At 45.4% G+C, this 17,227-nt stretch overlaps 2 protein-coding genes across 2 annotated transcripts in view; one reads left to right on the top strand and one right to left on the bottom strand.

Annotated features, from left to right (window-relative positions):
* The window catches only part of EPDR1 (ependymin related 1), a 29,212-nt gene extending 25,798 nt beyond the window's left edge, over window positions 1-3,414 (bottom strand). The window contains exon 1 of the mRNA XM_030506228.1: window positions 3,103-3,414. Coding sequence (XP_030362088.1) covers window positions 3,103-3,383 — 281 coding nt within the window. The 5' untranslated portion in view covers window positions 3,384-3,414. The remainder of the gene's footprint in view (window positions 1-3,102) is intronic.
* Window positions 3,415-4,950: 1,536 nt separating this feature from the next.
* Window positions 4,951-16,751, top strand: SFRP4 (secreted frizzled related protein 4). The gene is made up of 6 exons (XM_030487298.1): window positions 4,951-5,494; window positions 5,608-5,688; window positions 5,777-5,842; window positions 8,404-8,602; window positions 11,419-11,482; window positions 14,052-16,751. The coding sequence occupies exons 1-6, from the start codon at window positions 4,951-4,953 to the stop codon at window positions 14,238-14,240; spliced, it is 1,143 nt and encodes a 380-aa protein (XP_030343158.1). The 3' UTR covers window positions 14,241-16,751.
* Window positions 16,752-17,227: the final 476 nt, after the last annotated feature.

The following is a 17,227-nucleotide window of genomic DNA, read 5'->3' as shown; positions in this document are numbered from 1 at the left end:
AGTAACTCCATGTAGTAAGGAATAAAGGATTAAAAACAGTTTCAAGGGCTCTCTTTTCATATCATGTAATAACCCTACTCCCATGACCTCTTCCAAATGAAAAGCTGCCCAATCTATAAAAACCTCTGTTCATTTTCTTTTCTCTTCTCCTGGTATGAGCTGAGGGCTACACAAAACCAAAAGAGGAGACTGCCTCTGCCCTCCATGTTTATCCCCAGAATTTATTTACCTTATGGTTACTCTTTATGAGTTTACTTAAAACACTGGGTTGATGTACATATGGAAATACCACATTGCAAATTACATGAATTTGAAACATATATCTACAATAAAAACTGAAAGTTTGGGGTTTTTTCCTGTGGTTATGAGCCTGCAAGCCATTCTACACAGGCAGTTCTTTGTACCCCTGATTAACCTCCATCAACTAACTTAGACAGAGCTATGTCCGATGGAGGTCCACTTCATAGCTCCAGAAAACACTCTGTACAAGATTGTGGTTGTTAGCCAACCCCGATTGCTGCATGTAAGTTACATCTGGTAGGAGCAAAATGTGTCTATTTTTGAGAATTTAGGCTGAAATTTCCTTAGAGACCAGGATAGAACTATTTTTCTTGTTGCTTTTGTAGTCACTGCCTCGGCGTGATTACCCGTTCTTGTCAACGTCAAAGCGGAGAGGGGGAGAGGTTAGTTTTCAACAGACAGGATAAATCCCTTCGCTTCTGACTTCTGAAGGCTTCAGTTTATGACTCACTGTGTCCACAGTGAAGTGGTGATCCCAACTCCAGACCTGATCCAACACACATTGAAATCAATGGGAGTCTTTCCGTTGACTTCAATGGAAGATGGGTCATGCCCTTAGCAGACACTAGCTGTGCACATGAAACCACCCTCCGTTTTTGGATGGCAGAAGACGTGGTCAGCCTGGAATCAGCAGGGACCCCTGAGGCCAGAGGTTGTCTACAACAGAAAACTAATACAGGAAAAACCAACAGAGAAATGCTTCAAGTGCATCTGCCTCTTTACAGCCCTATAAGCCCAGACGGAACTGCATCCAGAGCAAATATTGATCAAAGCTGTCAAAAGAGCAGATCTTGGCAAAAGCCAAAATCTGGCCCAGAACAGAAAATGTAGAATAATTATTCAATCTTAAAATAAAAGTTTAAATAAAATAAACATAAGCTTGAAGAAATGAGCTCATGACATCTTAGAAGCTAAAAAAGACTTGCATCAGACTCTGTTATGCTTGTCAAACATGAAGGTCAACCTAGGACTTGTAAAAGAAGGGGAGTATGAGCACAGCTGGTGTCAGCCTCTATGTTGCATGTTATCAAACCACCAGCAAACAGCTGTATGGTGCCTTTAACATATGGCTCCTCTATGAGAACAGTAGTATAAAGAAAAAAAGCTCACGATGAGGGAAAACTTTGTTTGAAACACATATCAGTTTTAAGAGTGTTTGGGGACTGTCAGAGAAAGGACCGAGGTTTTGGAAAGATGAAAACAATGACTATGTGATGTTGGTAAGAATTTGATCATTGTGAAGAAAAAAAGTCAGCAGCAAAAAGGAGTATTGATCTTTTCAGTAGTAGAGACCATTTAGTGGGGATGATACAGCATTTGTAGGCTGGCCTTCACCTTGGTTTGCACATCCCTAGGAATAAGGCACTTACTTGAACATCTTTTAGATGGGAGAGGTGGGGGTATGGGCAGACTGGCTGCCCTCACACTGAAAGCTCTTGACATGGGGTCTGAGACCTACTGACGCTTGGTACCCAGAAATTCTCACTCACTCAGGCCTCTCTGGGCTGATCATTTCTTGCACCCAAGCTGACAGGGCCTGAGCTTGGCAGGTGGAAAAGCAAAAAGAGGCCCTGCTTCAGTCAGCTTTTTTCTACACTTATTTTTCAGCAATGACACAGTGGTTTTTGTTGGGTTTGTTGTTACAGGCTTAGCAGAGGCACGCTGAATAACTTAAGCACAGGGAGGTCCTCCAGGGCTGGACAGCTGGTGCAGTGTGTACCACGGGTAACAGATGCATCCTGACATCCTGCACTGATCACTTGCCACTTGCAGGAACTGAGAACGACCAGAGAACTTGTGAAATGTGACTTAACCTTATTAGCTAATTAGTGGGCTAGAAACCCCCCTGCGACGTAATTCCTGTGCCTGAGTGTAATCTCTTCATCATACCTCATTACACGCACGTTACCTCACAGTTTGGGCTGCGTTTGGACTCGCTTCCCATTCCATCAAAAAAAAAAATGGAATGGGAAAAAAAAAAAACCAACAGTTGGGAGAGAGGAAGATCTCTGAAGGTAAAATGTTGACACAGTTTATCATAAACCTCTCAGGATATATATATAGAGAGAGATACAGATATATAGATTATATAATGATATCTATATATCTTGATATAGAGATCGATTATATATTAGATGTTAGATCTATAGATATAGATGTTAGATACCGATATATAGATTTGATTTTAGATACATAGATTAGGTATAGATTAGAAATTCAATATAGATTATAGGTATAGATTTAGATATTGTTATAGATTATATACTATATAGAGAGATATATAGATTAGCTATTAGATATAGATGTAGATTAGTTATTATATATTAGATCTATAGATTATAGATTAGATATATAGATACGAATATAGGTTAGATATATAGTATATATAGAGAGATATGGATATAGCTGATATGGATATAGATAGATGTAGATGTAAATGCAGATATACAGATAGATATACAGATATAGATATATATAGATATAGATATATAGATATACAGATAGATATAGATATACAGACATACATATAGATATAGACGGGGCATGGCTGTAAATCACGTCGGTGACAGGTTTTCTGCCCGCCGCCGATGACTCCATCAGCCGCCCCCCGCAGCCGCGCCCCGCCGGCCTCTCCGAGGAGCTCCGCCGCTGCCGCCCCCCGCGCTCCGTCCCCTCCCGCAGCCCCCTCCCCCCCCCCCCGCATCGCCCCAATCCCTTCGGGAGGCGCCTCCGGGCTGTGCGCCGACCATCGCCGCCCCGCCCGGCCCGGCCCCGCCGCGGGGTGCCGCCGCGGACACCTACTTCTTGCAGGGGATGAGCGCCTTCCTCTCCTCCAGGACGCGGAGCCGCTGGTTGGGGCCGTCGTAGGAGACGGCGGCCCGTGTGTTGCGGCCCGTGCCGTGCTCGTAGGTCACGGTGCGCCCTTCCCACTGCCGCGGCGCCTGGCACGGCTCGACCCCGGCCCCCGCCGCCGCGCCGCCCCGCAGCAGGAGGCCGCCCAGCAGCAGCAGCCCCAGCCCCAGCCCCAGCCCCAGCCCCAGCCCCGGGATCGGCCGCGGCAGCCCGGCCGCCGCCCGCGCCATGCTCCGCGCCCCGCTCCGCGCACGGCCGGCCCCGCACAGCGCGCAGGCGGGCGGGCAAGGGCTGCGCCGGGGGGGGGCGGGAGCGGCCCGCCTCCAAACCCGCATCACCTCCGCGGGGAGAGGCAGGAGGCTGCCCGCGCTGCTCCTCCTGGGGGAGCAGGAGGCAGCGGGGAACGGGCGACGGGACTCCCCCCCAGCCCTCCCATGCCACGCTCCGTGCACCCGGGAGGGTTTGCTTGCCCCGGCAGTGCGCACTGGCCCTCAAGGGGTGATGCGAGAGGGGCACCGGCAAGGCCCGAGCCTTGGGGTACTTCTGGCGTCTCTTGAGCGGGCTTTGTGTACCCCCCAAGCAGGAGGGATTAACTGCTGTAGTGCTGGTCTCGAGGGAGGGAGGTCAATGGCTCCCCATGGTCTGTCACCAAGCAGACGCATTCCCCTCATCTCCCACTGCCCTCTCAGCTTGGCTCTGGATGCGCCCCTCGCACAGGGAGGGAGGGGAAGCCTGTGTCCCACAGGCACTCTGAGCTCTGCCGAGTTTGCGCAGGGCAGCGCCCGTGGCTCCGCTGAGGCTTTCCGAGGCTGCTGCAATAAACTGGCACCGAGTTAACCTCGTTGTCTCCGCGGGGTCCTCAGAGGTGTGTACCCACAGTGGAGGAAGGGGCCGGAGGTCTCACGATTAGGAATTTCTTCCTAATATCTAATCTCAATCTCCCCTCTGGTAGGTTAAAGCCATTCCCCTTGGCCTGTCCCTACAGGCCCTTGTCCAAAGCCCCTCTCCAGGTTTCCTGGAGCCCCTTTAGGCACTGGAGCTGCTCTAAGGTCTCCCCTTAAGGAGCCTTCTCTTCTCCAGGCTGCCCCAGCCCAGCTCTCTCAGCCTGGCTCCAGAGCAGAGCTGCTCCAACCACTGCATCAGGGCTGTATGGCCGCGGAGCACCAAGGAAATAATAATAACAACAACAACAACAACTCAGGTTGGGAAAAACCTGAATTCCCTTTTCCCTTCTCCCGTCCATTTGCAGATGCGACTGTGTGGGGACAGAGGTCGGGGAACGCATTGGGGGGGGGGGTCCCGAGCAAAGAGCAACTTGCCCATCTGTCTGTCCGCCCGCCCGCATTTCCTCGTCCGGTCACTCTGCACCCCCCGGAGCTCCCCCAAACCCGCAAAAAGTTTCTGCTCCGTGTCCATAAAGCTCAGCCCCGCACAGTGGGGGAGCTCCTGCTCCCGCGTCCCCGTCCCCCCCCCCCCCCTCCCGCTGCCTCCTCCCCTCTGTCCGCGGCAGACGCGTGTGGTTTGGGTTTGGTGTGTCCCGTCCCGAAGTCCCCCGCCTTTTCCCCCCTCTTCCACCTGAAGGAATTTATGACACAGATGAAAACTGAAACGGAGCCGGAGCCGCGGACGAGAGACGCAGTGATGTCGCCGGGGGATTAAACGGGGTGGAGGTGATGTCACCGTGCCTGCACAGCAAAACACACACACACACACCCCCGGAGGAGCGGTGCTGCCAAGGGAGCGCGATCGGCCCCACGTCACTCGGGCCACCGGTATAAATGCGGTCCCGCGATGTCCATGGCTGTCGGCGCGGCGGCTCCCGACACTTGCCTGCAGCCGGGGCGGCGGCGGAGCAGAAGGAGGAGGAGGAAGAAGAGGAGGAGGAGGAGGAAGAGGAGGATGCTGCGCGCCTTGGTGGCGGTGTCCCTGTGGCTGCGGGTGAGCCCGCGGGCGCAGGGCGCGCCGTGCGAGGCGGTGCGCATCCCCATGTGCCGGCCCATGCCTTGGAACATCACCCGCATGCCCAACCACCTCCACCACAGCACCCAGGAAAACGCCGTCCTCGCCATCGAGCAGTACGAGGAGCTCGTGGCCACCGGCTGCAGCCCGGTCCTCGCCTTCTTCCTCTGCGCCATGTACGCCCCTATCTGCACCCTGGAGTTCCTCTACGACCCCATCAAGCCGTGCCGCTCCGTCTGCCAGCGCGCCCGCGACGGCTGCGAGCCCATCATGCGCCGCTACAACCACAGTTGGCCCGAGAGCCTCTCCTGCGATGACCTCCCCGTCTACGACCGCGGCGTCTGCATCTCCCCCGAAGCCATCGTTACCGACCTGCCAGAGGGTGAGCCCCGGGGATCCCCTCTAACCCCCTTGCTCTCCCCCGGGGGGCTGCGGGACCCCTGGAGCCCTGCCCCGGGGGACTCTCCCCGACAGCTTTCTTTCCTCTGTTCGCAGATGTGAAGTGGACAGACTTCACGCAGGGCGTGCTGGTTCCCGAGAGATCCCCGGAGCCCGACTGCAGGAGCCGCGGCCAGGGTGAGCCTCAGGCACCCCCCAGCTCCCCTCCCCGGAGCCAGGCCCCCTCTGGCACCCCCCAACCGTTTCCTTTTCTCTTCCTTTGAAGAGCGATGCAGGTGCAAAAAGACAAAGCCAACACTGTCGACTTACCTGGCCAAGAACTACAGCTACAGTAAGTGCATGGGGGGGGAATGTTTCTCTTTGCCCATCCCACCTCTCCCTGTGCCCCTCGCAAGTTAGGCAGCTCCCTGTGTGTCCAGGCCCCGTCGCTGTCCCACCGCAGCCTTTCCAAGTGGGTTTTTGCCTGAGGCCACCTAAGCCTTCCTCTCCCAAACCCCATCACTGTGCACACCCATGCAGGCAGTGGCAGTCGTTGTGCAGGTGATGGTGTGTTTCAGGTAAAAGCAGCTGTTGGTAATGTGCACTGGCATCAACAGGTCGCTCTGCAGAAAGGGTGCTTGCTGCTGCAAAGGTCACTTTAAAAGTGCAATTACATCTAATGGGAGCAGGACCCTCAGCTAGCTCCTGTTTTCATCCAGGAGGTGGAATAGACAGAGGTTTATCATCTGAATAAAACTTGTACATGTGAACGAAGCGGAGGCAAGGTAAAGACTTACTACTTAGAAATCTGTATATTAATTTAATTACTAGCCAGAGTTTCATCTGGTGCGGAATTGTCAGACATTGGTTGAATTCAGGGACAATTTGTACCATCCAGCAAGGAGTTGGCTGATAGTTTTATCATATGTTACATGACATACTGGCAATACAAGTAAATATTCAGCCCTGTTCTCCCTTCCTCCGCCTGCCCCTGTTTTTCTGATGCTGGGAGTCAGGAAGAACTCAGATTAAGATTAGGTAGATACCAGATTAAATGTCTGTAATGTCAATAGGAAACCCCTATTAGCTATGAATTAACATGCAGTATCATGGTCTTTTGCACTTATGGGCTTTTTCTCAGATGACGGCCGTTTCTTCAAGGGATTTATTAATTTCTTCTGCAACAGAGTGATTATATCCATTCCATTCCTCTTTGTCTGAGAGCAAATGAAAGTAAGTTTGTAGTTACTTCGTTAGCATAGGAAAAAAACCTCAACATCCAAGCCCCATTTTGGTGGGAAAAAATCAGACTGAACATCTAATTGAGGTCATTGTATGCTTTTTTGTTATGGCATTTTGGTGCTTTTATATCATATATTCTTCTTGTTCCTTAATCTATCTCAGTACAAGATAGTGGTATGTTCAGGCAGGACAATGAACTTCCACACTGGTCTGAAAGATGAGAGAAAGCAGTGATACAAAATGAGTATTCTGAAATGAAATACAGGTGTTAGTGTTCCTTGAATAAAAACTGTAGGTTGAGGTCCAAAATCTAATTCCATTGGATTTGTGAAATCAAGATTTTGCTTTTGGGAGTTAGGTTTTTATTCAGCCTCCTGAAACAAATAGACATGCTCATGTGGAAAATGAATTGAGAGACAAGGCAGAGCAAATGATAAATAAAATAAGGGGTTTTTTTCCTGAAATCCTTTAAAATAATATGTACAGCCAAACAGTGTTTCCAGCTGGTCAGAACTTGGTTTCAATCAGACTTGCAAATGGGTTGTGAGTCTCCAAAACTGAAATCCCTCATGTGTTTTGTGGCTGTTACACATGTCCTGATAAAGTTAGCACAAAAACCTCAGGCTGCATTAAAATTGCTGGCCTCCTGTTTTCTACGCGTGAAGTTTATTCCAAACGTTAGGAGATCCATGTGAAAGCTTTTGACCTGGTGGCTGCTGGGGGCACCATCACTCTGTGGTACATACGCTGCTCGTGCTTCTTTCACTGAATTGCTCTGTGATCATAGGACCCTTCATAGGACCCTTCATATTTTGACATTTTCTAGGACCTAGAGTTCTTCATGTAAAAATTATGCTTCATTTCTCTGATTTGGTACTTGTAAGAAGAGAGAGGGGGTGAAATGCTGCAGTGGTAGATACCACCAGGGTTCAGAGGTAGAAAGTAAGCCAGGGATCATCCTCAGAGCAATCTACAGAGTTTCGCCTGCTTGCATCCACACAGATATGCAGTTTTCCTCAATAAAAGGCAAAAATATGAATGTTTGTGCATTCAGAGTCAAAGGAACCTGTTTCAGAGTTTGCTTTATATGAAGATCTTACTATTGATGAATAATCCAAAGGCAAAAGATGAAAAAAGTATAGACTGAGCAGATTACAATATTCCTAAACTTCTTAGTTTTTGACTACTTGTTTCAGCCTTCCTTTCTTTCTTATATCTAAGAAAAGACTTCAGTTCCTGGATATAACCTACAGGAAAAATGATTTTACTATTGAAAAGACTTAATTCACACTATTTTTGGGGTAAATTATCCATTACTTAATTGGAAATAGCCAGATGTGGCTATAGAGTGGGTCTTATTTATGCGAGGGTTGCTCAAGTCTGAGTTAAAGGAGCTGTTTGTGTGTGTGATTCCAGGAGAGGTCACTTGGCCTGATCTGGCAGAGATTTAAGCACATGTTTAGCTTCACGGTTGTCAACAGTCCTACTGAAAACCAAATTGGGATCAGGCCTCTGTTATTCTAAGCCACTGTACGTGCCCACACATGAAGTAGTTGTAGGTTCACAGCCAAAACAACAGCTTCCAATTGAATCAGTTTTGTTTAATTCTGAGATGTGTTTAATTTCCTAAGACCGTTCGTTGTTCTCACGCTTCTCTTTTTCTAATTGCAGTCATTCACGCCAAAGTAAAAAGTGTAGAAAGAGGGAACTGCAATGAAATAACCACTGTGGTTGAAGTCAAAGACATACTGAAGTCTTCAACACCGATTCCTCTGTCCCAAGTGCCTCTTCTTACAAATTCTTCCTGCCAGTGTCCACCTCTTCAGCCGAAGCAGGATGTTCTCATCATGTGCTATGAATGGCGCTCAAGGTGAGCCCTGGTGATGTGGTGCAGGGAAGTGTAGTGATGGATGGGAAGTGGGACCGGAAAAGCTCCCTTCCTCACCAGGAGCCTGTTTTGCTGATAGTTTTTCTTAACATGACCCACACATACACCTACATGTTTCAATTACTTTTGCAATTAACTTTTTCCACGGTGTTTATAAAACCTGGCTTACTCATAGAGTACAAACCCTGGTGGCATTAGGTGCTGACGGCATATTGCTTAATGCATTGTGCAGCACTTCAGGCATCTCCAGCTGTTTGGGAGCATTTTTCCAGGACCACTTTCCATAGGTATGAGCTGCTTCATGTGCTACAAGCTTGATGCTGGTTGGAGATGGTGCTCCATGTTGGCTGAACCATGTGGAAGGTGTAGTTTTGCCTCACTGACCACAGAGAAGGGGACAGGAGACGATACACATCTCCTGTCCACAGAGCTGCTGGAGAGCCAGGCCTTCTCCACCAGCCTATCCATAATGTGGACCAGTGCCATCAGTGGGATGTTTCTCATCCCATAGCTGTACCAGGACCAGCCAAAACTGCAGCCATTGGAGTTCCAGCTCCCGGATGGCAGATGAAAAGTAAATATTCTCAGAGCAGCTTGCCAGTGCTGCTGTATGATTAAAAGACAAAACAAAACTTTAGCAGACCTTTCATCTGGCGGTCAGCCTGGCCCCAGGTGTGGGAGGAAATCCAGCGTGCTGGTCTGGAGGGGAGGGAGAGATGAATCACAGCTCCCTTTTCTCTCCGGGTCTTTGAGGCAGAAGGGGTCATCCCATCCCCATTAGCACCCCAAGTGTAGCTGTAGCAACAGATGTCAGCAGGACAGGTTGTGGCATGGTAGGTCCATGTGCCTGTGTGCTGTGCATCAGAGGCTGTTTGTAAGGTATGCAGGCTGGTTTTGCTTACATGTGGCTGTAAATTGATCATGTGCACTTGTAAGGACTATAGAACATCTATGTGCTGAACTTGATGGGCCATATCCATATTTTCAATGAGTTTTATCTTGATATTTTAAAAGCATTTCACAGGTGTTTCTAAAAGTTGCCATCTGATACTTTATTACCTTAACTTCTTTTTGTGAGCTAACAAGCACAGTATTGTAATGTCACACAGCACTTTGCCTCTCCAGGTCTGGAAGTGTTCACAAAGATTAATTCAGAGCCCTCTACTTGTGTTAGCCGTTTTGGGGATATATGCTTTCTTGTGGCTGCCCCATCCCTGGCAGTGTTCAAGGCCAGGCTGGACACAGGGGCTTGGAGCAACCTGCTCTAGTGGAAGGTGTCCCTGCCCGTGGCAGGGGGTTGGAACTGGATGAGCTTTAAGATCCCTTCAACCCAAACCAGTCTGGGATTCTATGCTCTGAGTCACACAGAAGGACCAAGATTGTGATTGAAGAACACTGAGCTGCAGAGGTTTGTTGGAGAAGGCCCTCAGAAGGCTGTCAGGAAGGGGAGATATCAAAAGTGAAAGATGGCAATCTGCTTCTCCATTACGATGGAAAAACACAGCATTCACGAAGCATTTTGTGATGTTTTTTTAAAGGTCACTGAGGTTTTTAATTTCATATAGTGTACTAAAAGGGATTTGAAAAAGAAACAGAAACTTTTATATGTGTTTCCTGTTGAACTCGGTGGCATGCAAACAGGAGGTTTTGAGTTACAGCAGCTTTTTGAAATGCCAGAAGCAAAACGAGTGGAAGCTGTATCTCCGCTGAAGTCAATGGCAAAAAACCCATTGCCTGTCAGTAAGGTTAGGGTCTCACCCAACAATTTGACCTGAACAGAAGCTGCATCAGATGTAGACTGTGCTGTGTTTGCATTCATCACGATGTAGCCTTAGCTTTAATCCTATATGTTAATTCTCTAATCTCTTCAGCATCCCAGTGCAATAAAACGGTTGTTTCTAGGTTGGGACTTAGAAGGTGTGACATCAGGCTGCTTTAGAATAAACTCTTTTAGAAGCTGTTTAATGCATATATGTTTAATAGTTACATTTTTGTTTTCTTCATTTCATGACACTTAGACTCAGTATATTCATACAGGAGCTAGCCAGATCTTTGGTAGGCAAGTACTACTGCCCATACTTCTCCAAAATTCACTTCAAAGCACTAATTAAGTAGTTACATGTAGGAAATATATAATACTGTATATATTCCTGTATATATTTCTATTTTTAACTCCTCATGTATTTATAGGTAGAAATTGAGATGATTGTAAGTGATCAGATAATGTTTCACCATTCGTCAGCTGAGCTGTAGTAACTGGTGCATGTGAAACAGCATTTTTCTTCATTCAGAAGTAAAATACATTAGTTTTAACTACTTTTCTGCACACAAACACATACACAAAGATATAGTGGGCATCAGTAAAAAATATATGTACATATACATTTAGTTTCATGGATGTTACCTAACCCACCACTTTTTGTTAACAATGACCAAGACAGGACAACTTTCCCTGCAGAATAGCTGCAGGGGAGGGCAAAGGGCTCTAAATGTTTTCCGAATTCTGGCCATGTGCTGCAGTGCTGGCTGTAAAATCTGATTTCTTTTAAAAACTCTTTTCTGTTTTTATGAAGTTTAGAGAAGTTCAGCAGTGTCAGTATCAGCATATAGGAATCCATTGGAGAGTATTTAGGGGCAGATAAAAGTATTTTTCTGCCTGTCATCCCATACACAGAAACCACCAGTACCAGTACCTGCTGGTGCATTTCAGCCTCAGTCTGTGTTAAATCATCTGGAATGACATCTCAGGAATCAGAATCAGAAATACCTGTAACTTGTGTTTATTTCTTAATCTTCAGGTTGATGCTTCTTGATGGCTGCCTAGTTGAAAAATGGAAGGATCAACTGAACAAAAGGTTTAAGGTAAATACAACCAAAGGAAAGAATGTTCATGTTCTGGATAAAAAGTTAAATGCCTTTGTTCTACTTCAGCACTGAATAACCTCCTTGACTTTCAGATATCTCTAACACCCATGGGTATTGTTATTTTCACTTCAACACTTTCATGCCTCATAATTACATGTAAGTGTAAGTGAAAATCTGAACAATTTAGTCTTGCATTTTAGGGTCTCTAAAGTTTTCTTTGTATTTTATCTGTGAACTGTCCCTAAGTAGGAGGATTGGATGATCTTTGTGTGAACTCTGGCTTATTACAATGGTGACCCTAGGAATTTCTTTCATATCACTACTAAGGCAGGTAACTGTCAGATAGGTGAGATGCAGGTGAGTACATAGTCCACATCAGATAAAAGAGGAAGTTAAACCACTGCAGTGGATAAATGGGCTTTGCTGCATTAAAGATTGCAGGCTGGAGAGACAGATTTCTCACCATCTACTTCTGCTAAAGACCCACTGAAAGTATTGGTCATCCCCTCACCAGTTTAAGGGAACACTGGAAGGAAAAGTCTATGGTATAGAGACCTGGGAGGCAGGAGCAGCAGATGCCCCTGCTTTTGGGAACTTCAGGATAGCGTTTGCTATCACTCCCTGCTTGTAAACTCCTCTTTATAATGGAAAGAAAGGATGGATCAAGACAATGTCTGGGCTCTTCCTCATGCTTTTAGAGGTGGAAGACAGTTATTTCTGGAATTTAGAGAAGGTTTCAGAGCATTAAGGACAAACATGTATATTTATTTTAGTTTTAAGCTGATTGGCAATTGATAAAGAGGAGGAACAAAGGTACAGGTATCCGTCAGTAGAAACTTCTGGATCACAGACCCACTTCTTGCAGGAAATTGTATTTGATGCTCTTGTCTTTCCTTTTTCTCCTCACTTTCTCATGTAAAACCTGTATGTAAAAAAACCCCTATGCTTTAAATCTTAAAAAAATAAAAACATTGCAATTGCAGATGATACCACATGGGATTTGGGAGAATACTGACATATGACTTGGACTTTTGCAGTCCCTTAGCTGTCAACTTAATGGCCTGTTACTGGCACACAGTGTGTTTTAGTGGCCTCCTCAGGCCGCTTTGTCATCTCTAGCTGTGTCTTGGAGGTAGTTTGGACATTCATTTCCAGGCTGTCAGAGACATGTCTGCCAAACAAAATGCTTCTCAAAGCGTGTATCATTCCCTCTGATATTAGTAGCTTAAGAAATTAAATCCTCATTTTAACATGTTTGAGTGGGACACACCTAAATGCCTGCTGATAGTTTTTATTTTATGAAGATGCATATACTGACCCTGACCACACAAAGATAGCCAGTATGGACCAGGTATCACAGTGGCTTAATTTTAACACCCGTCATTCATCTCTGAAGACTCGCATCCAACTTTTATCTTGAGTTACCACTTAAAATGAATGCTTTGAGCTGCCTGTGGACCACAGAAGACAGTTGTTAACATAACCACAACACGGCTGGTCTCTCCTCTAGCCAGGACAAGAGTCTGAGTTGCAATAGGGTCAGTGCAGAGATAGGGAATTTCCCAGAGATACTAAGTAGGAAAGCTGGAGAGTATTTCTCTTGCTCTGATCACTGGGCAAAGCCCCTGTCTTTGTGAGTTCCAGAAGAGAAAGTTCATTAAAGTTCATTAAAGTTCATAGAGGGGAGATGTGAGACCCTTCCTATGTTCTACTATCTACGTCGCTTTCCTTAAAATAAGTATTTCTGTTCCTGGAGGTGAAAGACTGCAGTCTCTGCTGCGGTGTTGTGGATCTCTCCATATTTCAGGCCACCTAGCCACTTAACCTCACTGTAAAAACCTGTTTCCAATCTCTGCACTTCTGGGTTTGGAAACCTGACAGCAATTCTCTTTGGTGGGCTCACTGTTCTAATTGTTTTTCAAAATAGCTGCAGGGACTCTGCTGACTAAAGCTGCAGGTGCATCATTCACAACCATTCCATTGCAAACCTGAACCCTGTGACTTCAGTGGTCATCTCCATTGTCTGTCCATAACATAAGATCTTTCACACCCAGTCCTTTCTACCCCAGGGAAAAGCAGAACTGGAACGTAAATACCACCTTCCATTGTAGCTGTGTGTTTAAATATGTGTTGTGAAAGGATAGTCTGCTTTCCACAAACTTTCCTGAGGAAAAGTCAAGCAGCACGTTCATCAGGAGAGCAAAGAAGGGCTTTGCAAAGGAGTTCCGGTGTGCAGATCCTGTCTTTTTGACAGCATGTTGCCAGCATCCCTGGGTTTCTGAAAAGACATGAGATGTGCACACCCATGCAGCATGCACACAAGATGTGCAGTTGTCATTTTCATCAGCTGGCGTCACGGAAAATCTCCCACCCAAGGACATGGGCAGGTTCTCACTGCAGGCAGCCGTTACGTACTTGGCATCAAGAACCCTGCAGGGTAGAGCACAAACCTGTTAAAACCAGCATTATTATCAGAGGTTCAGGCTAGCGTTGATTAAGACATAATTATTTATGGTTAATGTTATTTATGATTAACTCAGCCTCTTTGTCTTCCACATTTCCACAGAGGTGGGAACAGAGACTGCAAGAACAAAAGCTGCGAACAGCCCGCAGTAAGAACCAGAATGCAGGACGCAGTGTTCAGAGTGGACCTCCAAAACCATCAACCAAGAACACCAACCCACTGGTCAGTGGCCCCAAAAAGGCCATGAAAATTAAAAATGGCCAGAAAGAAATCAACCCTAAGAAAGTATGAGTGTGCAATTTCCAAAAGACTTTTTTTCCCTGCACGATGAGGGTCACAATCTGGCTTGGTCAGCATGTTTTATTAATCCAGAACTCATCGACTTAAAAACTCACGGCAGTTTCTACATAGATGTTTTTGCTGCACTTTACTTTTTAAAGGTTTGCTTTTCCTTTCAAGCCACTGCAAGTCATAGAGTGTAGGTTTGCACTAATATGTGGCAGGCTTATTCAAGCTGTCTGAGCTTTATGTTAGGGCTCTGATTTGCAATTCTAGATAGAACTAGCCTTGGCTCCCAGTGGTTTTAACTTCTTGTGCCGGTTGCCTGCTCTGCTTCCCTGCCAGAGGTTGGAGAGCTGCACGGGGCATGTCTTCTCTCCTCAGGAAGTGTATCAGTGTGGTAGCTGGTGAATTAGTCTGTGAGTTAGTCTGGAGAGCTGAAAGGGATGGTAACCTCTGGCAGACATGTCAGGCAGCAATTACTGCTGGAGCTGAATCTATCTGCTTTTTGGAATCACAGCCCTTGTTCAAAAGCATAGTTTACCAATAAGCATCTGGGTATGCATTATGTGATTATTTTTATATGTGTGCCAAAAAGTATGCTTAGAGTGTTAGGGTTAATCTTGTGGGTTTGTGTAGAAAAAAAAAATGCATTGAAAGCAGACATTTAATTTTTTTCAATTGTCCTTCAGGCTTTTGTTGTAATAATTTCAAATATATTTAAGCAGCTATTTGAAAAATCAGTATTTTTTAAAAGAACAGATTAAAGTGAAGCTGATCTGCACAATTCTTACAAGTAACACGTTTGCTGTAATATAGCTTCTTCATGAAAACTGGAATAGAAGCATTATTCTAAATGTAACTGACAGCTACTGTACAGTATTAAGGAGAGGATAGGGCTTCGCGTGGCTCAGTGTTCATTTGGACAATTTTTGTATCATTTGACACCATATTTCTAAGCCTTTCTCTGAGACAAAATAAATAAATAACTGGATAAATAAATAAGGCTTGTCCCTATTCATGAACTTCTCAGAACAACCGTCTGCAGTTCTGCTGATCAGAAGGTAACATTTACCCTGCAAAGGGTCACGGATGAAGCAGATGCTTTTATTTATGTGCTAAGTTTTACTGACTTAGCATTTGCTGCTTGAGGCACTATAATAGCAAAGGTGGTATCAAGCTAATCAATCAACCTAACTCCAAGATGGGGTTTATGCTCTCTCTCCTGGGCTCTACTTGCATGAAGCAGTATGGATAGCACAGTCTGATTTCTGTTCACCAACATTAACATCATAAGAGCTCGTAATAGACATCTGAAAGACCTTCATGAATTCCAGCAGCAAAACAAAGGACTAGACTTGGCAATTCCGGTATCTGTAAACCAAAATAAGCATTTTTAAAATACAGAGGGTCTATGTCAGGATAAAGAAAAAAAAATAAGGAATTCTTGTGTAAGTTAAAATAAGGAATTACAATTGGTCATGTCAATGATCTTTGTCACTACAAGAACTCCAATGGCATTTGAATGCATGAAATTCAAGGCAGAATATGCCAGAGAGATTTTGGTAGCAGCAGTACTACATTTGGAGGCATGCTTACACAAGCTGAGGACATAGATGCTAAGTTAGAATGCTTAAAACAAAGGGACAGAGGTGTTGCAGAAAAGTGGAATAATAGTGTATGGGGTAGTTTGGAGAGGGGAACAACCCTACATGGTCATTTGTTGAGCTTTGAGCAGCTGGTTAAAATGTGCAAAGGTCAGCATTTGAATGTAGCCCTTCCTGTTAATTCTGGGCAGATGCAGAACTTTATCTCCATGGAACGTCTGCAGAGTTAGATCCAAAATTCAATCCAGGTGCCAGGAATGCTGAGTGTATATTGCATCTATTGACTTGAGTGGAAATTATGTGTGTTTGGCATGTCTAAAAGACCAGATCCCAAACTCAGATGCCTAAATGCAGACTAGAGGTGAAATTATAATCCTGTACAGTGAAATAGAAAGGCTGAAATCGAAATCGAACGAGGCAGAATTTCACTGCAGATGACTAAATTAGGTGAGTTTTTGAAAATGCTGACTTAAGTAAGCATGATCTAAAAGATCAGTATGATTGGAAAGCTTCTAAAATATCTAGTGTGTAGTAGGAGTTCTTAAGCTCTGATTATCTATCGATCCCAACTTAAAGTACCTCAATAAATATGTATAAGGCTAGCTATTAATAATGAACAGCAGTCCCATTGATGTGATGTTGAAATAACAAATACCAAAGTTGTGATATTTCACTTTAATAAGTGAACATAGTCAAGTGTGGTGTCTGCTGAATGAAACTTGTGGAGCAGCTAGTGAGACTTCATAGCAATGTTCTGTATTATTTTACCACTGTTAAAATCAAACTTTTTAAATCTTTTGGTATCAGAGAAGAAAATGTTAAGAATTATTTTCTTCAGAGAATTGTCACCATTCCTTCTGTAAGTTACCGTCATTAGACTGACCATTCCAGTATGTTGGAATAAACTTTGATGCACTGAGCCTGATGTTTCCAAACTCCTTGACATTTTTATGTATGCTTTATGCTGACTGACTTTCATCCTGATATGGTGAAAACATGAAGGAAGGAAAGGCAATACAACAAAAAGTGGGGGGTATCATAATACAAACAACAGATGTACGCACAGGATATGTGAATTAGTAAGGTAGTGTGTTTTCCCAAATCCATTTTATTCTACTTTTGAAGAAGCCATGGGTCCACCCAATTCAACGCTAACATAAGTCACTCCAGTTTGAAAATCCCTTACAATTATTAACCCACTGCAACATCAAATGCCAGGTGAATCCAGACCCAGAACATCCCACCGTGCCACCTACAGCCTGCTGCCTTCCTTTGGGTAGATGTGAAACAGATGTGGGAGCAGCGAGGGCTGTTCAAGTAGGAAATGAGTCCCCACATGGCCTGCTCACCACTTCTGCTCCCCAGCTTGTGGGAGGAAGTCATGTTCAGCTC

Source organism: Strigops habroptila, chromosome 1 (genome assembly GCF_004027225.2).
Source record: "Strigops habroptila isolate Jane chromosome 1, bStrHab1.2.pri, whole genome shotgun sequence".
Lineage (NCBI taxonomy): Eukaryota > Metazoa > Chordata > Aves > Psittaciformes > Psittacidae > Strigops > Strigops habroptila.
This window is presented reverse-complemented; position numbering and strand designations above follow the sequence as displayed.

Bases quoted from the DNA above. Each gene is read 5' to 3' on its own strand.
- SFRP4 (XM_030487298.1), top strand. From the start codon at position 4,951: ATGGCTGTCGGCGCGGCGGCTCCCGACACTTGCCTGCAGCCGGGGCGG. The intron at 5,495-5,607 runs GTGAGCCCCGGG...CTCTGTTCGCAG, and splicing joins CGTTACCGACCTGCCAGAGG to ATGTGAAGTGGACAGACTTC. The intron at 8,603-11,418 runs GTGAGCCCTGGT...CTTAATCTTCAG, and splicing joins TGCTATGAATGGCGCTCAAG to GTTGATGCTTCTTGATGGCT.